Raw genomic sequence first — 22,304 nt, forward strand, 5'->3', positions numbered from 1 at the left:
TGATCGCTGATCTCTTGTCAGGTGTTCTCCAAACTCCTCAGGCATTATAGGAGAAGACTCAGAGCTGTTATCTTGGCAAAAGGAGATTGCAAAAAGGTATTTACTAAAAGGGTATGAATAATTGTGGCCAACGTGTTTTGGAAAAACATTTATTTCATAATGTGATCCCCCCCCCCCCCCCCCAATTTGAATTCTTTTACTTCAGTGAAAGGTTAGAATTTTGCCAATTTTTTTTAACTAAAGATCAAATTTTTTGAATGAAAGATTTATTTTTTACAGCCATTTCTGATAATATTTACCGGGGGTATGAATACTTTCCGTACCCACTGTATATAATATATATATATCTTTTTTAGAAAATGACCGACCGTTTCACTAGGTAAGACTCTATTCCTCAGCTTGGATCGTGCAGAGCCCTTTTAAGCACTTCAAAGCCCTTTGAAACTGCATTGATTTGGACTTCAACATCTTGGTTGCCATTGAAGTCCATTGTGTGGAGAAAAACCCTGAAATGTTTTCCTCAAAAAACTAAATTTCTTTTCCACTGAAGAAAGAAAGACATGAACATCTTGGATGGCTTTACAGTGAGTAAATTATCAGGAAATTTTCATTTTGAGGTGAACTAATCCTTTAAGAGGACAATTACTTGAGTCGCCCCCTGTCGTTTCACAGAATAGTACAACGGTGTGCGCGTCGAGTATAAACACCTCGTCCGTTTGGGGAGGTGCGCGTGCAGTCTGCGGAGCCAGGCGAAAGTATAAACAAGGCTTGAGGCGGATTGACTGATGAGTTTCTACACAGGATAGTGACTGTATTTTGCAGCACAGCGAACATTCTGAATTCAACATTTATCCTTCGCATCAGAAATAGTGCAGAAGAATACGGGGAAATATATAAGTGTGAGAAATACAGAAATAAGCTCGAACTTCACTTACCATACTGCATCAGAAGGAGCCAGAAATAATGAGTGCTGATCTTTCCCGTCATTTAAAAAAAAAAAAAGCATCACATTACACACTGTGAAAAAAAAGCGTTTTTTTGTTGTTGTTTTTTTACATTAACATGTATTCAGAGAACATTCAAAATAACGTTTCCATAAAGTTGGAAAAATGGACTGACCAAGCAAAAAAATTTTTTTATAGATTTTTAACAATGGGATATTTTGAACATTGATACACAATGTAACTTTAGGCCCTCTAGTGGTTAAAAAACAAAACTGCATGTATTTTGTGGAAGAACATTGTTGTGGTTGTGCTTCGGCTCTGAGCGGATGAATATGATTCTCCTGCTGTTCATAAAACATTCACTACTAGAGATATAACCACTTTAGATGAAAGATCTCAAAGTGAGCTGAAGAGTTACTGTAGTTTTACTCATTAATAAATACCATACTTCCTTAAGAATAAACTCCACAACAATAATAAGATAATCTTCACAATATAGGTTGAGGATTTATATGACACATGCAATAGTGAACATCAGCTCAGACTCTTCCTTGATCCTCGAACTGGCTTTTCTCTAACTGTAAACTGATTCACTAACAGCCGTTGGGTTTTGTCCTTAAAGTGACACTTTGACTTGATTAATACAATATGAAACAAAATAAATTGCATTTTTTAATAGGGCCAAAATACAAATACAAAGTAATGCTTTATTAACAAGTGTCTTAAAATCCAACACAAAAAATAAAATAATAACAAAAAATAACAAAAAACATGGAATTTACTAGCAGAAACAAAGTCCGATCACACTTTATATTAGGTGTCTTTAAAGAGCTGTTGTGCTGTTTCCCATGTTCATCTGTGTTTAGTGTGTAATGTTGCCGTGTGATCATGAAGAAGCTCCAGTTCTCCTCTATATCAGTGTCAGTGTTTCTGAACGCCTGAAACGCCTCCAGTGTAGTCTTGAGTTTCTTCCTCATTTGAATAATTAATGCGCAGAATAAAGGGGCGGGGCCTGGTTGAGTTAGTTAGTAGTGTGTTAAACTGGCGGTTATGGAAAGGGGCGGGACATTTCCCAAACACACTCGAAGCGCTCGACCAATCACAACACACTGCTCCAGCCGACCAATCAGAGCACAATGTGCTTTTCAGAAGGAGGGGCTTCATAGAGACAGGAAGTAAACAGAGCGTTACTGACAGACTGGGAAGAGAGGAGCCGCAACAATGGAGAATATGAGGAGAATAATCAACATTCAAGCAGGAAAACCTGTTCTAGTAGAGCCTGAAATAGGTCCTCTTAAAATAATAACTATTAGGTATAGTGTTGACTTATTGTGTTGATGTTGTATTGTGAATGACTTGAGCTGTTATTAAGGAGGATACGGGTAACGTTAGGACAGGTTTGAGTAGGTTCATGGGAAAGTCAACAGTGTAATTACACCTGAAATTATTTATAAGTAAACACACTAGTTAAAGACACCCAATATAAAGTGGGATCCAAAGTGCAGATTCCTTCTTTTCCTAAATAATTTCATTGACTGGTGATGAGTAAATCAGAGTAGTCTTCATTGTAAAGTTGTAAGCTTGTGCAAAGGCGGTTTCAGTGAATGTAACATCAAGTGTCATAATGCTATAGTACACAAATTTATCAGAACCTTGTTTTTGTATGGTTATATAAAAGACTCAAGAGAGAGTACAGGATTCATCATTGCGGATATTGGCAGGGATTTTCCCGTTGGGTTCCTCATCAGGATCGGGAATGTCGGGAGTGTCGGGAGTGTCGGCAGTGGGAGAGAACTCGGACGGGGCGTCCTCGTATCCGCTGCTCTCCTCGTTCTCATCCTGAGCTTCAGGAGTCTGATGATCCTCACACACAGGGAGACCCAGTGATTGTCTGATCATGTTCTTCAGGTCTAACACTGGTGTGTTGAGATGCACAGGAGCGCCTCCACTGGCCTGGAGTGGAGTTTCGTCTGCGTCCACGGATGATCCTTCAGGAGCGGGTCTCCACTTCTGCTCCACTGTCCTCTCCTAAACACACGAGCAAACATCCGTCAAACACAGTCTGGAGGAATATTATAAACCATAAGAGTGGCATCAAATTACTTTTGAAAGTTCCAAGTAGTTAATCCCAACTTATTTTAAAGTCCCACTGCAGTGTCTGGGAACGCGCAGCTTTGTTTGATGCGTTGACATAAACAGGAAGCTAAGGCGGGACATATTGAATGGCTCCTCCCCCTTTTCATATAGCCAATAGCGTTTAGTTTCCCTCATAGACTGACAGCTCCATGGAAGCGAATCCGAGCGCTGATGATACGCCGGATTCAATAGTAGAGGAGTCATGTCATTCTCAACGTACAGCTGGAAACCGGAATAAAACTGGAGCGTCTGAGCAACCGAACACACACACTACAACCCATAATGCTCTGTGTGTCGACGGCCGCTTTGGTCAGGTGGTGTTTATAGCACAGGGGGCGGAGCTTCAGATTCTAGAGAACATTTGATTGGACAGAAGACGTGGTGAGAAGCTGAAGTCTGCGGTGATGTCATAAAAATCTCTGAACCATTTTAGCGGAAGTGAGAGACTGTGAGTTTTGAATGCTTATATCTGCTAAATGAACACAGCAGCTTATTCATAACCTTAAGGGGATCAAATGAAAATTAGGCCATGATTTACTCTCCCTGAAGCCATCCTAGGTGTATATGACCTTCTTCTTTCAGACGAATACAGTCAGAGTTATATTAATAAATGTCCATGCTTTATAATGGCAGTGAATGGCTGAATATTTGTCCATCAAATATAAATATAAATCTATCTATCATCTGTCTGTCTCAGTAAAACACATCCAGGCACATTTTGTTCTCATGGTGAATGATAAAAGAATAAAATGAGAGAAGTGAACACACTCACAGTTCTCCACACACGGTTACGCAAGCATGCAGTGTCTCTCTCTCTCTCACACACACACACACACACACACACACACACACACAGAGTCTCTGGCTTTACACAGCAGTTTCTGTTGATCTCTAAATGTGATGATGTAAGCGCAGTGTTTCCTCACCTCTCGTAACCTCTCCATCTCCTGTGTTACTGAGGCGAGCTTGTCCTCCACCTTCCTCCTCATCGCTCTCTCTCTCTCCAGCTCCTGCTCAGACAGAACACACACCATCAGCTCAGTGTGTGTGTGTGTGTGTGTGTGTGTGTGAAGCAGCGTGTCACAGTACCAGTGTGAGCTGATGATTCTCTCTCTGTGTTTCGACGAGCATCTCCTCCGTCCCCTCGAGCGCGTCCTGAAGAACATCGACCTGGAAGAGCAGCGCCTCCTGCTGGAGCGACAGCATCCGCAGATCCGTCACACACTCCTCGTAGTTCAGCTCCGTCTGCACAGCAAACACAGCTTTACACACATCCTCTAGATGGAACGCCAAAGCACACACAATACCTACAGTGCATCCGGAGAGTATTCACAGCGCTTCACTTTTTCCACATTTTGTTATGTTACAGCTTTATTCCAAAATGGATAAAATGCATTATTTCCCTCAAAATTCTACAAACAATACCCCATAATGACAACGTGAAAGAAGTTTGTTTGAAATCTTTGCAAATGTATTAAAAATAAAAAATGAAAAAAAACACAAGTACATAAGTATTCACAGCCTTTGCCATGACACTCAAAATTGAGCTCAGGTTCATCCAGTTTCCACTGATCATCCTTGAGATGTTTCTACAACTGGATTGGAGTCCACCTGTGGTGACTTCAGTTGATGGACATGATTTGGAAAGGCACACACCTGTCTATATAAGGTCCCACAGATAACAGTGCATGTCAGAGCACAAACCAAGCCATGAAGTCCAAGGAATTGTCTATAGACCTCTGAGACAGGATTGTATTGAGGCACAGATCTGGGGATGGGTACAGAAACATTTCTGCAGCATAGAAGGTCCCAATGAGCACAGTGGCCTCCATCATCCGTAAATGGAAGAAGTGTGGAACCACCAGGACTCTTCCTTGAGCAAACTGAGCGATTGCGGGAGAAGGGCCTCAGTCAGGGAGGAGACCCAGAACCCGATGGTCCCTCTGACAGAGCTCCAGTGTTTCTCTGTGGAGAGAGAAGAACCTTCCAGAAGAACAACCATCTCTACAGCTCTCCACCAATCAGGCCTGAGAACCTTTCAGAAGAACAACCATCTCTACAGCTCTCCACCAATCAGGCCTGAGAACCTTTCAGAAGAACAACCATCTCTACAGCTCTCCACCGCCTATTTATGTTTCTGCCGGTGGGTGCCCAGTGCCCACACTCCATTCACAATATATTGGAAAATACCGATCCTGGCAAAAAGTGGACCCATATATCCCACCCGCAAATTACACCTATGTTACCAACTATAGAGGTTACCGACAGAACCTTTCCATGAGTGTTGTCGCGAGTCGCGCTCTCACTGATATCTGATGATCAGTAGCGGTTCAGTAAATAAAATAATTACTTACACTAAGCACTTAACTCAAAAATAACTATTAAAGGGGTTGATTATGATTTGACTTTTTTAACTTTAGTTAGTGTGTAATGTTGCGGTTTGAGCATAAACAACATCTGCAAAGGTACGACGCTCAAAGTTTAAAGCAAAGGGAGATATTTTCTTTTACAGAAATCACTTTTTAAGGACTACAACAAACGGCTGGTAGAGACTACACCACATTCCTCCCGGGTTAGTGACATTACCAACCCTAAAATTTACATAAACCCCAGGAACGGGATTTATAGATTATCAAGACAGAATATGCTAATCAAGATAACTACACAAAAGCTACATAACTTCATCAACTAACCATTCAGAAATGTTGTCTACATGTTGTCACTTCTTCTTGAGTCTCTCCATCTTTGTCTGGCTCCGGTTTGAACATAAAAGGCTAAAAGTTTTTTGACATTTTCAGGACACAAGCTGTTGTAGCTCCGCCCCCTGTGCTGGGAGTAGCAGCTCATTTGCATTTAAAGGGACAGACACAAAAACATGAGTGAAGGAAATCCGCCTGCGAGTTGAGAGAATTGTGCTCGCGCATTACTTAGATGCGCTCTCGACATTTGTCATTAAAATAACGCTATAGAAACGGTCTCAAATAAACTATAAAAAAAGATGAAGATAATCGTGTCTCAAAGCTGCAATCAATTTATTATTGGTTAAAATCAATGGAGATGAGAATATCTCGTGCTCGAGCATTTCCGGCGCCTATGCCTATAGTGAATCGTGGTGGTGTGGGGATGTTGTTCAGCAGCAGGAACTGGGAGACTCGTCAGGATCGAGGGAAAGACGAGGAACCGGGAGCCTAGTCAGGATCGAGAGAAAGACGAGGGACCGGGAGACTCTTCAGGATCGAGGGAAAGACGAGGAACCGGGAGACTCGTCAGGATCGAGGGAAAGATGAGGAACCGGGAGCCTAGTCAGGATCGAGAGAAAGACGAGGGACCGGGAGACTCGTCAGGATCGAGGGAAAGATGAGGAGCTGGGAGACTCGTCAGGATCGAGGGAAAGATGAGGAACCGGGAGACTCGTCAGGATCAAGGGGGAGACTCGTCAGGATCGAGGGAAAGATGAGGAGCTGGGAGACTCGTCAGGATCGAGGGAAAGATGAGGAACCGGGAGCCTAGTCAGGATCGAGAGAAAGACGAGGGACCGGGAGACTCGTCAGGATCGAGGGAAAGATGAGGAGCTGGGAGACTCGTCAGGATCGAGGGAAAGATGAGGAACCGGGAGACTCGTCAGGATCAAGGGGGAGACTCGTCAGGATCGAGGGAAAGATGAGGAGCTGGGAGACTCGTCAGGATCGAGGGAAAGATGAGGAACCGGGAGACTCGTCAGGATCGAGGGGGAGACTCGTCAGGATCGAGGGAAAGATGAGGAGCTGGGAGACTCGTCAGGATCGAGGGAAAGATGAATGTACAGAGATGTCCTTGATGGAAACCTGCTCCAGAGCTCTGGATCACAGACTGGGGCGACGGTTCATCTTCCAACAGGACAACGACCCTCAGCACACAGCCAAGATAAGACAGGAGTGGCTCCGGGACAACTCTGGGAATGTCCTTGAGTGTCCCACCAGAGCCCAGACTCGAACCCGATTGAGCGTCTCTGGAGAGATCTGAAGATGGCTGTGTACCGACGCTCCCCATCCAACCTGATGGAGCTCGAGAGGTTCTGCAAAGAAGAATGGCAGAAACTGCCCAAAAACAGGTGTGCCAAGCTTGCAGCATCATACCCAAGAAGACTTGAGGCTGTAATTGGTGCCAAAGGTGCTTCAACAAAGTATTGAGCCAAGGCTGTGAATACTTATTTACATGTGCTTTTTTTCAGTTTTTTTATTTTTAATACATTTGCAAAGATTTAAAACAAACTTCTTTCATGTTGTCATTATGGGGTATTGTTTGTAGAATTTTGAGGAAAATAATGAATTTAATCAATTTTGGAATAAGGCTGTGACATAACAAAATGTGGAAAAAGTGAAGCGCTGTGAATCCCGGATGCACTGTAAACATACAAAGAAATGTAAAAAAAATAATGAGTATTTTATAGTTTTTTTTATGTATTATATTTTTACCACATTAACAAATAAATACACAAATACATAGATTCCTTAATAAATGTGGAAAAAATATAATAATACATGAAGAAAACTCATTTTTGTTTGTGTTTTTTACATTTATTTGTACATTTATTTATTTATTTATGTATTTATTTCTTATTTTGTCAGCTTTGGCATTCTATAGTTCTTAAAGTGCCCCTTTTTGAGATAATGCCTTTCATGTAGTGTGTAATAAAGCTATTTGTGAATGTAAAAGCTCTGCAAAGTTTCACAGATCAGAGATAAATGGAGTTTTTGTCAGAACGAGTCGTCAGTAATTCAGTCCCAATTCTTGCTAAACCTGCTTGTAGGTGTGTAACTAATTTGCATAATGCCAGCCTGTGGTCTTGATTGGCTGATTGGCTTGATTGGCTCTTAGCCCCGCCCTCAAACACTGTAGTGTATCTGAGACTGGAAGAGTTTGGTTCGTGTTGTTTGTGTCGAGAAGAAGCTGTTTTCTGAGATTGATACGGTAAAACCCACGCCATCGTTACTGTTCGTATCACTGAGATCAAGAGCTGAGATTCAGATATGATAATGAGCGTTTGCTTTCTGACCAATCAGAGCAGAGCAGCTCTCAGAGAGGCGGAGTTTAGAGAGATATGCTAATGAGCCTGTGAGTCATGTGATTCACAGAGGAGCGAGTCTCTGATGGGAGTCATGAACACTGACTCGAGACACACCTGTTGATGATTCACTACACGAGTCTGCATCACCTCCACACCTGCGTGTCTCAACTCGCCCAGCATGCATCAGTTTTACTTTAGTTCTGTTCATATTTTCAATTTGCTTACATAACCTATCCTGGAAACTGAAGCTTTTATGAAATAGCAGCTTTTATAATTCACAACAGTAGAACTATTACATATATAATTTGGTTTTAAAAAAATATGTAAATCTTACCACTTCTACGCTCTCAGAAATCAGATCATCTTCACTCTAAAAAAAAAAAAAAACATACAATTGTTCATTAGTACATAAAACTTGTAACAAAGTAACATTTTTGTAACAAAACGCATCTGGTTGGATCAGTGACTCCTGTTCAGCAGGTTTAGATCTGTGAGAGACTTAAACACACTGCTATAACACACACTCAGACTGCAGACATCACACTACTAGCCTGGCTCTCTTCCCTCGCTCCTCTCCTCAGCGTGCCGTATCTGCTGTCGCTGCGGGACAGGTGTCTGCTCGTCTCCTCCGCCTGCACGACATAAACAGCAGATTATTCATTACTAATATAAAACAGTAAAGCACTCTAAGCAACAAACTCCATCAAAGGATTCTGAAAGGAAATCTGGCAGAATTTGGAGTTTTAAAGAGGCCACATTAAAGTCTTGTTGTTTCAGGCTCTACTAGAGCAGGTCTTCCTCATATTCTCCATTGTTGCGGCTCCTCTCTTCCCAGTCTGTCAATAACGCTCTGTTTACTTCCTGTCTCTATGAAGCCCCTCCTTCTAAAAAGCACACTGTGCTCTGATTGGTTGGCTGGAGCAGTGTGTTGTGATTGGTCGAGCGCTTCGAGTGTGTTTGGGAAATGTCCCGCCCCTTACCATAACTGCCAGTTTAACACACTACTAACAACTCAACCAGGCCCCGCCCCTTTATTCTGCGCATGAATTATTTAAATGACCACTGATTGAGGTTGCCCATAGTACTATAGCTGTGTTTTCATCCAAAGTTGTGAAATTAACTTCTGCGCAAAATTGGATTATCGCATAAATGTTTGCAAATGAAGCAGCGTTTCCATCCCAGAGATGTGTGTACTGGGTGCACAACTTTAATGTCAGAAACATGTGACGACAAACACTATTAACTTCAGCGAATGAAAGGTAATAATCATTATTCTGATGTTTCAGTGACACATTAAACCTGTTAGAAAGACGTTCTAGTGACGTCAGAGGCGAATTAATGACCAGCTGTTATTTTGAAAAAGGCTTTTAAAGAGGATTCAATTCCTCTTGATGGAATCAATCCCAACATTTGGAATCGACTCTTGATTCCCAACAGCTCAGAATCGATTCACTTTGGAATCGACTCTTGATTCCCAACAGCTTAGAATCGATTCACTTTGGAATCGATTCCATGCCCTACAAAAAGGTTGCCAAAAATTGGACTAAACCAGTCAATTCATATGGATTAGTTTTACGATCTCTTTATGCACTTTTTTTTTAAGCATCACAGTGGTAGTTGTGTAGACTGTCAATGGAGGAACAGAAATCTCTCAGATTTCATTAAAAAGATCTTCATTTGTGTTCTGAAGATGAATGAAAGTCTTGCGGGTTTGGAATGAGGGAGAGTGAATGATGACAGAATTCTCATTTTTGGGTGAACTGTCCCTTTAAGACTGAAGTTTCAGAATAAAACTTCATATGATTGCGAGCACTGATTGATGTCACAATCATAGCCTCAAAGGGAGATTATCACATATTTCAGTTCTGCAGTAAAGTCAGTAAATCATGAACAGCTCTCGATCGATCGTCACGTCTAATTCGTTTTTTATCGCGAGATTCGGCATCATCGCGCACATCATCATCATCATCATCATCATCATCGGAGGGTGTGTTCTGTTAAAATAACAGGTCGTATTTATTTCAGAAAAATTAGAATAGCATTTGCTATATATTTATAATCAAGTAAATCTTCAGGTAAAGAGAATTTGATCATTTACAGTTAGAAAGCAGCCCCAACTCAGCCGATTATCGTCTTATCGAGGCTTTGACAGACAGGCGAATGTTATCCAGGAGAAAGATCATCGGACGATTACAGCAGACATCCAGTCACGAGTCACGAGTCACACAAAGAAGATCCGGACTCTGAAGACTGACTCACTCATATCGTTACCTCTCTGATAATGTGCCGAAGAGACTCTTCTTCGCTCATTCCTCGAGAGAGAGTCCGTTTCCTCAGAGAACCCGCTTTCTCGAGCTGACCCGAATGCATGTTCCCGCGGAGAAAAGGTTCCGAGAAATCTGTGTTTCTGAAGAGTTTCTCTACCGGAGAGACAGTGTTGTGTTGTCGGGTGGCTTCTGTGTGCGGTGGGCGGGGCTTGACTCATGAGGGGGCGGAGCTATCGTTTGTTATGTAATACCACATTGCTTTGAAAAATAAGACGGGGTAAGATGACCCACACGTCTTAAAGGGGTGGATTCATTTTATAGATATATGTTCTTTGAGGTTCACTATGTTAAGGTATTTTTACTCAAAAAATAACTTATTATGTGGAAAAACAATTATTTTCAACCCTCGTTCTGAGCCTGTGTCTGACGTTATCAGTTTTTAAGGCGCGGCTCCTTTAAGGCTTGTCAGTGAACGGCCACTGTTATGATTGGTTAACGTCACTGCATAGGAAACAGTGTCAACGCCCACTCGCCGTTGCTTGTGTTTTGAAAACATTGATCCATATAAAGCAGTCATTGAAGCATTATGAAAAATTAAAAAGGTTTGTGATGCAGCTGCTGTCAGACGCTTCATCTGTCAACAAAAGTTTCTTTGTGAACTCTTTTACAAAATAAAATAAAAGCCAGTGGGCGGGGCCTATGGTGTGATGATGTGTGACTATTCGTCAACGTCTTGCTCTGGAGGCGGGCATATGCAAATGTCCTTCCCGAAATATCCAAATTTAATCTTGATTAAATAAATGCTTTGTTTATAATGAGGATGTTTTTTAATACCAGAAATATCTCTGACTTAAAGGGAGAACTAAAAAAACACCTCTTCCTTAAAATCACATTTACAGTCAAGAATAGCATTTGTGTGTATTTTAAGCTATGAAACTTGAAGTATGTTTTAATGTTACAGAGACCTCTTATATGTCAAAATGTATTTTTTATGTCATGACTCCTTTAATTGTCTCTCCTGACCACAGATGACACGAAATCTCATGTGAACTCATTTGATAAATGGCTATACTCTTATTAATTTTGTCATTTCATCTGAATATTAACATTAAAGTGATTTGAGCTGAATAATGACACTGTCTTCGGTAGAATTTGTCTCATATTTGGAGAAGTTTTCATCATTGAGCTGCTTTGATACGATCTGTGCTGTATAAAGCTGACTTGAGTATCAACATTTGTGAGATTAAATCAGTAAAAACAGCTTTGAGGTTAATCTTGTGTCTGGAAAATAGTGAACTGTGACCTTGTATTTTGTTGAATATGAAAAAATGTGTTAATGAGAGACGTTTTTAGATTTGTGGAGTAAAATGATAGTTTATACACATGATTATAGGAGGAAAGGTGCAAGCTTTATTTGTTTAAAATCCTAAAATAAAGATGTGGTGTCACTTTAATACACTTTTGTAAACCCAGCCAGTCACAATGAAACCCATCTGAACTGCATTAGAAATCTGAATTTTAATATAGTAATGTGTAAATAATAGGCTGTGATTTACACACCAAATCCATCAGAAATTCCAGCACATTAATTGTTAAACGCTCGAGACTTACGTCACTGCCTGTATCGCACACCGATTGGCTGCCGCGTTTCATCTTATATTTGCATAAAGTTAAGTATTTCTCAACTTTTGAACACTAGTATAGCCAGTTGTTTTCTCCAAACCACTGTCGATCCAGAAATGCTCCTTCAGCTCAGCACTGTCAATAAACAGTGTATAATATTATAAGTGTATACTATTATATTTTAAATAGCCTACTGTACTATATGAGCTATTAATGCATTACTACTATCATCATTGGTCAGTCTCACATTGTTAAAGGAGGTTTCACTCACTCACTCACTCACACACACACACACACACACACACACACACAAGCCCTGTCATTGCGCAGGTCTCACACACTCCTTTAGACACGACTCCCATATGGTCTAGCGGTTAGGATTCCTGGTTTTCACCCAGGCGGCCCGGGTTCGACTCCCGGTATGGGAAGGAGTGCTTCTTTGGCTCCTCGAGGTGTTTTCCTCCTCATATGAGCAGCTGAATCATGAGAGAATGATCTTCTGTCTTCGGCTCGTGTACCTTCGATGGCGGTACCCGACGGCCGTAGGACTGTATATGGCGACCAATCACCTTAGAGATTCAATCTTTCGCTGGCCAATCAGGCGGGTGGGTCAATAATTCAATAGCCTATCATCTAGAGGCGTCCATTTTTTGCTGGCCAATCGCACGACAGGTGGATGCTGAAGCTGCCGATGCTGTTTCTTTGAATGCAGAATGCTGAACGCTGAACTCTGAACTCATCCTTCTTGCTCCTTGTACTCTTGACGATTCCGGTAAGAACTTTTATGTGTATTATTGGATATTCAATTGTTTCTATTTTCATATAGGATTTTGCTAGCCTGTTTGCTGCCGCTAAATGCGGCTTTTGTCATTATCGATCAGCCAATGTTGTAAACAAACTTTTACGCTAGGTTCGCACTACTACCATCAGTAGCTTCATATTAACTTTATGACAAATGTAACACTTTACGCTGTCACCAAATACAATTGAGCATGTGTTGGTACCATATTCATGGTTTATTTGTAGGCATATGCAAAGGAGTGCACTTTTGCGCCAAAATAATCCGCCTTTTCTAGGCAAGCAGGGCTTGATATGAAACTATCAAAGGTTATATATCTATACAATCTATGAAAACAAAACAGTAAAAACATGGTACAACTAGTTCTTTTTATAGCATACAAAATCAAATGTGCACTCATCTGAACAAAGGGGCTTGTGAGAGTAGAATACAATAGAAATCTAATAGTGTTTGACTAGTTGGTTAGAGTTAATGTCAAGCCCTGGTTATTAACAGGATTGAGCTGGTGTGGTACATATCATGTGTTGCATACATGTTCGGTGCATGTCTCTGTAATCCCTCATTTTGGGCCCTTGCCATGATGACTTAATGTAATTACACTATAACATGAATACAACTGCTTATCTGTCATTACAGAAAATGTCCAAACAACAATCAAAAAGCCACAAGGCTATGGATGATATTGAGTGGGTCTCGCGGCTCAGGTCTTTTGCCTCCACTGGTGTCTGGCCATCAGATGCAGGTAACCGACCTGCTCCAAGGCAAAAGAAGTGGTACAGTCTGTATCAGAAGGTATGTAGGAAAAGTATCAAAAGGAATATATATATATATATATATATATATATATATAGATATATATAGATATATAGATATATTAATTTTGAGTAGTAGACATATTATATTTTCAGTATGTACAGTATGAGCATAAAACAAGAACTTGTACAAGACAAAATTTGGTAAGTAAGTGGCATCTTTTGTTTTGTTTACAGATAGAGAAGTGCCCTCTGCAGCTGAGAGGCCAGCGGACGCTTTTCTCCCAGCCACAGATGTGTTTGTGTGGATTTCATCCTCATAAGGTAGGCTAATTTGGGCTCTTTCAGTTTAACTACAGTTGATGCAGTGTGCACACAATATAAAAATGTGGTATTTCTTAATATTAATGTATTCTTGGACAATTTCTGTTGTTTCTATCTGGGTTGGTTTGGCAAAAGGTCTGTTCCACAGCAGAGGAAATTGCGTAGCAGGTAAAAGAAGGTCATAAGGTTAAAACTAACTACATCACTAATAACTGAATAAAAAACCCAAATCTAAATTTGTCACGTCATTTGCATGAAAGGGGTTCTTATACATTATTGTTTATACTATTAACATAGAATAGAACAGTAATATTGTGCTTTCTTTAAATCACTGGTGATTTTGTCCATCATCTTTCTAAGTCAGACTTTCTTGGAAATTTTATTTCATACTGTATATATATGCACTGTTTTATACATTTTTGTTATGCAGCAGCAAGTGCCTACAGCCTCATCTAGACCCACAAGCAGTGCAGACCAATCAACTAGTGGTCAATGTAGCTCCTTAATGGTAGGTAGATTTTATAGCTTTATGTGAGAGAGAATTCATAACAAATTCAAATATTTTATATTCTTGTCATATTTCAGCTCCCAACCACTGCTCCAGTAGAGCATCCCACGGCTGACACTACACCCGCAAGTTTGGTGAAAAGGCCCAAGCTCACCCTTTCTTCGGTACATATGATGGCATGTGTTTTAAAATGGTTCACAATTGTCATATTAATACTTCTCTCTTTAAAGTTTAAAAGGTCCAGATTTGGTGGAAAGCATGTGGAGAGTGCAAAGCCAAATTTAAATGTTGGACGGAAAGCTCATGTAAGTAATGAATAATTATTAATTCTTTGCTGAAAAAAAAATTTCCAATGATACAATTTTTTTATACCTTGTATTTTTAGACTCATTCAACCACTGCTACAAATGCAGCTGCCCATGTGTGTGAGGCTCCAGTGCTAGCAGGTGGTCCTCCTCAAACCATCTCTCCACCACAGCCTCCAAGTGCAGAATCATTTTTTCTTGCTCCTCCATTACCGCCTCCAAAACAACGGCATCGGCCAGTGGAGGGGCAGAGTTTAGGAGTGAATGTGGTAAAACATTGCACTTGTTACTATGTTTGGTTAGTATTTTTTTGTCTTTATTTGACCTGTCCTTTTCTGTGTCTACAGAGCGCATTCCAGCCTGAGCACTCTGCTGCAGTTCCTCTCCTGTGGCCTAAAACCATGCCCCAGGAGGATCACCAATGGGTCTCCACAGGATTGTTCAGAGTTGGTGCTCGTGGGAATTTGGAGCTCCAGGACCATCTCCAGTTGTGGTATTTCCCTCCACAGCCATCCCTTATTTACCACCAGGCACCAACATCAGCCAGATTTTTTGCCCATCCCTTACTGCTGTGGATGCCGTATAGGCTGTGGAAAGTCAGGCTGCTGTGTGCGGACCAAGCCTGTAAAAGCCCTCTGACTAGTGGAGGTCTTCACAGGCGGGTGCGTCAGGTCCTTGACATTGACCGCTTTTACAACCTGGTCACAGAGACTCTGATTTGCTCCAAGTGCCGCCGCAGCTACCTGTCTTGGAATAGGGAAATACTTGAGCAGCTGGACGTGGCCCACCGTTCTGAGTTTAGGGTCATTCTTACCCGCCGGTATGTTGCATTATTGTGTGATTTTTGTCAGTTGCTTATCCATGTATATATAATTTATTTCTTATTACAGATATGCCTGTGACATCAGGGTGATACGCCTCCTACGGGAACGTGGTCTGGGGAATGGCCCTGTCCGACTGATTGGCCAGTTGAAAGAGAACCACAGTGAAGAGTGGCTGAAAAGGGTTGCGCGGTATACCAGCGAGTGTGCTTCTTTTATCAGCAAAAGTTGCCTGATGCCGCCAACATTTGAAGAGCCTCCCCAACCTGTGGCAATTCCCAGCTATAAGTGGCTTTCAGTGGTGTACAGCCAAGACATCCTGTTCAGGCTGGAGGATATCAAGGCTAGTATCACCTCCACTTATGGATCCATCTTAAAACTGGATTCCACCAGAAAGGTACATCTTTAATTATTATTGTATTGAGGTTATGCAGATTCTATTTCTATTTAAATCTAAATAGAAATGGAACCTCAAATGAATGAACAACTTAATAACATAAGATGGAATGTCAAATTGAGGGACAATTCAAAGATTAAAACAAGAATAACATTGCAGAGATAGCCACTCAATTTTTTTTATGACATTACACGCATAAGCTCTATATTCATGCAATAGAACCATTGAAGGAGTTGCTACTGTTGGTTTAATATATATGTTTGTTTTAGATCACCAAAAAGCTCTCAGGACCGGCAAAAGGCACTGCACAGTGGCTGACATCCGTTGGTAACGAGATGGGTCAAGTGCTCATCAGTGTCTTGACTGCTGGTGAGGGACCAGGTTTGGATCTTATGGCAGCTGGCTTGGTAGACAGGTATGTTACCTGTAATACATTTTCAGTTACATGTAATTTAACTTGTCCTTAGTTTAGAATTTACTATTTACAATTTTCATTTGTAATTTACTGTTGTTTGATGATGAAATTCTTTAATTATTTTTGATAATTATTTCTCGCAGGTATAAAGCTGCAGGTGTAGACCCTCCTGTTGCTCTCTATGTGGACTGTGGCTGCTGCAAGGATGTGGGTGAGACCAAGCTGAAGGCCAGATTTGGTGGATGGCCTAACTTGATTGTTCGCCTCGACATCTGGCACTTTATGCGACGCCTGGCTGTGGGATGCACCACTGATGCACACCAGCTCTACCCCACTTTCATGGCTCGCATGTCAGCATGTATTTTTGAGTGGGATGCTGCTGATGTCAACAAGCTGAGAGAGGCAAAAAGAGCACAGCTAAAAGAGCAAGGCCTGATGGCTCTGACGGAGAAGCAGCTAGATCGGCACATAACAAAAGAAGAGTTAGAGCTGCACTGCAGGAGGAGGACTCGTGGAGAAGAGCAAACCATCCGGCTGTTGGATCAGCTCATCAGTGAGCTCATCAGTGACAAGGGTAAGGATGCCCTTGGTGTTCCTCTTCTGGACCCCATCAGAATGCAGCACATCTGGCGTGTTCAGAAGAGACATGTTAAGTGTATTCAGGACCCACCTGGTGTGGCGCTGTACACACAGACTGGCACCATCACCAAGGGAGGAGTGCAACTGCAGACACTGCGCTGTGCCAGAGGTTCTACATCTTTGGAGTCATTCCACTGTCACTTAAACCGGTTCATTCCAGGTACGTGCAACTCAATAATGTTTATGTTTAACAGAAATACTTTACCTTATTCCTTTTTGTCATTTTTTTGTATTTACTTTAGGAAACAGTGCAAACTCGCTTAACTTCCAGATCTACCTACTAGATGGGCTACATCGCTGGAACCACAACAGGGCAGCAGCTGCTCTGGAGGCAGAGGCCTCTGGCCTGCGCACATACTCGGGCGAGCTGGTTCACAGTGTGAATAAAGATTATGAGAAGGTTTTTGGCAGGAAGCTGATTCCTTCTTTTACACCACCCGCAAAGTACACAGGTATTCATATTTAATATTGTATGTTTATGCTCATAGTTCTGTCTCTGTTTCTATGTAGTTTTTTTTTTTTTTTTTTTTCAAAATTGGTTTTGCATTTTCAGGTGAACTGATTGGAGTGCAGTACCTGTTGAGGCAGAACAATGAACCTCTACAGTGTATGGCGTCAGACTCCGAGGAGGCAAATACATTGCTGGAGCAGTTGGAAGAGCCAGTAGAGACTGATGAGGGCTTTGAAGAACTTGAACATATTGAGGTCACTCTTGCCGATTTACTTTTGGACACATCTGATATGATCTCAGTGCTACCGGCTTCTTGTGCTCCTGAGCTTTCTGGTCAGTCCGCTCCTCCTGTCCAGTCCACTCACCTGCTGGGGGTCCAACCTGCACCCGCTCCTCCTGTCCAGTCCACTCACCTGCTGGGGGTCCAACCTGCGCCCGCTCCTCCTGTCCAGTCCACTCACCTGCTGGGGGTCCCGTCTGCACCCGCTCCTCCTGTCCAGTCCACTCACCTGCTGGGGGTCCCGTCTGCACCCGCTCCTCCTGTCCAGTCCACTCACCTGCTGGGGGTCCAACCTGCGCCCGCTCCTCCTGTCCAGTCCACTCACCTGCTGGGGGTCCAACCTGCGCCCGCTCCTCCTGTCCAGTCCACTCACCTGCTGGGGGTCCCGTCTGCACCCGCTCCTCCTGTCCAGTCCACTCACCTGCTGGGGGTCCAACCTGCGCCCGCTCCTCCTGTCCAGTCCACTCACCTGCTGGGGGTCCAACCTGCGCCCGCTCCTCCTGTCCAGTCCACTCACCTGCTGGGGGTCCCGTCTGCACCCGCTCCTCCTGTCCAGTCCACTCACCTGCTGGGGGTCCCGTCTGCACCCGCTCCTCCTGTCCAGTCCACTCACCTGCTGGGGGTCCAACCTGCGCCCGCTCCTCCTGTCCAGTCCACTCACCTGCTGGGGGTCCAACCTGCGCCCGCTCCTCCTGTCCAGTCCACTCACCTGCTGGGGGTCCCGTCTGCACCCGCTCCTCCTGTCCAGTCCACTCACCTGCTGGGGGTCCAACCTGCGCCCGCTCCTCCTGTCCAGTCCACTCACCTGCTGGGGGTCCAACCTGCGCCCGCTCCTCCTGTCCAGTCCACTCACCTGCTGGGGGTCCCGTCTGCACCCGCTCCTCCTGTCCAGTCCACTCACCTGCTGGGGGTCCCGTCTGCACCCGCTCCTCCTGTCCAGTCCACTCACCTGCTGGGGGTCCAACCTGCGCCCGCTCCTCCTGTCCAGTCCACTCACCTGCTGGGGGTCCAACCTGCGCCCGCTCCTCCTGTCCAGTCCACTCACCTGCTGGGGGTCCCGTCTGCACCCGCTCCTCCTGTCCAGTCCACTCACCTGCTGGGGGTCCAACCTGCGCCCGCTCCTCCTGTCCAGTCCACTCACCTGCTGGGGGTCCAACCTGCGCCCGCTCCTCCTGTCCAGTCCACTCACCTGCTGGGGGTCCAACCTGCGCCCGCTCCTCCTGTCCAGTCCACTCACCTGCTGGGGGTCCAACCTGCGCCCGCTCCTCCTGTCCAGTCCACTCACCTGCTGGGGGTCCAACCTGCGCCCGCTCCTCCTGTCCAGTCCACTCACCTGCTGGGGGTCCCGTCTGCACCCGCTCCTCCTGTCCAGTCCACTCACCTGCTGGGGGTCCCGTCTGCACCCGCTCCTCCTGTCCAGTCCACTCACCTGCTGGGGGTCCCGTCTGGGTTACCTGGACAATCTACATCTTCAGAGCAAGTTGTAAGAAATACCAGTATGCTTTATATTTATTGATGTTTGACCTTCTTGAAATACTTCAAATCTAATGTAATACTTCCTCCTAGGCCGTGGATGAACAGAGTTTGGCAGGAATGGATCGTGTTGATGAGCTTGCGGAATACTTGGTGGAGCTAAGAAATGAAAAAGGCCTCACTCTTACCAATCAGCAGGCCAGCACCATTGTGGGTCTTTGGCAGAACTTGGAGCAACACGATAAGGACCGGATTTCTTATGCTGCTCGACATCAGGAGAGACTGCTCACTGGTCGGTTTAGGTCTCCGAAAAAGAAGGCTGTATTTGCAGGAGTTGAAAGTACAAAAAGGTGTGTACTTGGTTCTACTGGTTCAGCTGCTCAGTGGCCAAACTGCAGCCGTCTTGTAGAAACAATATTTATCAGATTGTGCAACATTCATAATAGCCCCAAGAAAATTGGACACCAAACCCTTTCAAGATGGTCACTAATTCTAAATGATTATAAAAAGATTCGACAGCTCATTTTAATCAACGGCATTATTATGAAAGATACAACTCTGCAACTTGTTACTGTAAATCAGACCACGTTGATACAGTGGCATAACAAAAGATTCAAGGCACAAGAAGTTGCAATTCTGATGCAAGGGTTGGTACTGCCTGATGAACGCCCTGTTGCCAGTGAACCACTACTCCGAGTAAACACTAGGCCCACTCAAGTCACACCACACATGCATGAACACACTTACAACATGCCACTTGACACGGCTGGGTGGGCAAAAACCAAGCTAGTTGTCAAAGATAGAGCTGAGCTGAGAACCATACAGCCAAAACAACATACAGCTCAGCCAGCAGTTTTTTACATGCCACTCCTAGTGCCACCAACCCCTACAGCAAGTAGCATTCTGCTTCTGCCGCCACCCCAGACCACTGCACCCAGTAGAGTTTGCACACCACATTCTGAGAGCACAACTGGCCCTTGTCAAATGCAAGACACGCCACAAAAAGAAAAGCGTAAATACACTAGAACAGTCACATCCAACAGATGCACTAAATGTGGAGAGCCACGCACCACAGACACCGGCCATAGCCAGTTCAAAGGCAGAATTTACTGCCCAAACAGGGAGACCCTAACCAAAGAGCAGTGGCTGAGAATGATGAGAAAATAGTACATCATTGTATTTTATGTTGTGAAGATTTTGTTTTCATTATAGTAAACTATTTAGTTGTTTTGCAAAACTAATACCGAAATAATTGCACTATTTTTGATTTTATTTTATTTATTTATTTTTTATTCAATTTGATTGTGATTCATTGTGCTGCCCACAAAATATACACAATGTTGTATTTGTTCTAGGTTAATGTGTTGTCTATAGTTTAGTTCAGTTCTGTTTGTTTGTTTTCTTTTTACTTGTAAATAGTGATTTATTGTAAATACTATACCAAACGTGATTTGTTTGTACATATTTTGTTGAATGTTGTATATTTGTATGTATATTATAAAGTGTACATTATATGTTGTATATTTCGACGTGAAAAGAATAAAAAATATTTTTTTAAATATTTTATTGATCTGTTTTATGTTTATTGTTTTGTTAATGGCTGATAGTGACAGTGATGTGATATAGCAGGCTTAGGTGGAGTCAAATTACATAAAAGAAAAGATACATGCAGAATGCCCATATATTTATTTTTTCAATCAAGGTTACAATAATAGGTGGTAGTTTACTATTAATCATTATTAGATACTCCTGCAAATCCTGCAGTATATCAGTACACTAAATGTTCTTCCATTCTAATAATAATACTGGGTCATCAATGCAGAGTGCTTATAAAGTTAGATCATTGGGAAGTCCCTAAAAATGTGGTTCAGTACCTCCTTTTGATCAAAAGAAAAAAAAAATTGGATTAAAATGCAATGTGTTAATAATTAAATACATGGTTAATTGCCTGCAAGCTGAACTGCATTCCTTATATTGCACTAAATAAATCTTGAAATGAATAAAAAAGACAATAGACCCAGCAAGAAAACGCATGTTCTTGCTGGGGATCGAACCCGTATCTCTGTGATATTTTCTCCTCTCCTCGCGCCCCTCCCCCTCAATTCTTCCCCATCTTATACAGACAATTGTTCCCCAGCTTTGGCGGAGTTGGTAGAGCGGAGGACTGTAGTGGATTATTAGCAATCCTTAGGTCGCTGGTTCGACTCCGGCTCGAAGGAGATGTTTTCACACATACACACACCCCTTCAAAACAAGGCAAACCTCCCGACTTTTACTCCATTTGCATTCAGAGCTGCGCGCGCATCTTTTTTTTTGGTCTGACGTTTGTCGCACGAGCACACCATCTAAACTAGACAGATTAAAATACATCTGTTTTAGCATTTATTTATTACTTCTGTAATCTGACAGTCCAAGACAAGGCTGTCTTTGCCGTGAGATAACGAATATCATTCAATAGAAAGCGATTTTTCACACGCTTGACACGATTTCACACAACCAACACGATTTAACCCAGTAAACGAGTGCTTTGGATAATTCTAATATCAGTAATATATGTGCCATCTATCAACAGTCATAACAAAGAACATTTGTTTATTTTCTTAACCCTCTGGTGCCTCACTGTCGGTCAAACATTACCGATTTTTCTATTCAATGTTATATAGGGATCTTCGCCGTGACGTCACGACGCGCTCTGGTTGGCAGAAGAAAAGTAATGGCCGCTTGCTGCGCAGCGCAAACACAGAAGAAAAATGGTTGTATCGTGCTGTGTGATCGGCAAGATTGGGTACTGTACTGTGTGTATCATCTGTGTACATACCCTTATATATTAAGGGCAAATTATTGTATTTTAATACATTTTTACGTGTCAACCAATGTTATATACAGGGCCTGAAGTTAACTTTTTTGACCACCAGCCACTGTGACTTTTTACCAGACAGTTTTTTTTTTGGCCTCATAAAAGGTGAAAAAAGGAATTGCACAAACATTTCTTCTTTAACTTGTAAGAATACACATTTAAGTTCTGTCAATTTATTAACGAGATCCATACAAGTAATAATAACTCTTAGAATACAGATATAGACCTAGTGCAGCTCGCATGTAAACAAATCACACGCAGCTGTG

General features: G+C 42.7%; 1 protein-coding gene across 1 annotated transcript; it reads right to left on the bottom strand.

The window, feature by feature from the left end:
• Nucleotides 1-1,603: 1,603 nt before the first annotated feature.
• LOC311281777 (uncharacterized protein) lies at nt 1,604-10,615 on the bottom strand. Its single transcript, XM_084395010.1, has 6 exons — nt 10,399-10,615; nt 8,679-8,759; nt 8,462-8,497; nt 4,170-4,325; nt 4,007-4,090; nt 1,604-2,972 (listed from the first exon to the last, which is right to left on the bottom strand). Exons 1-6 carry the CDS (start codon nt 10,495-10,497, stop codon nt 2,625-2,627), a joined length of 804 nt encoding a protein of 267 aa, XP_084251136.1. The 5' UTR covers nt 10,498-10,615; the 3' UTR covers nt 1,604-2,624.
• Between the last annotated feature and the right edge of the window lie 11,689 nt (nt 10,616-22,304).

Source organism: Rutilus rutilus (assembly GCF_951802725.1).
Source record: "Rutilus rutilus genome assembly, chromosome: 22".
NCBI lineage: Eukaryota > Metazoa > Chordata > Actinopteri > Cypriniformes > Leuciscidae > Rutilus > Rutilus rutilus.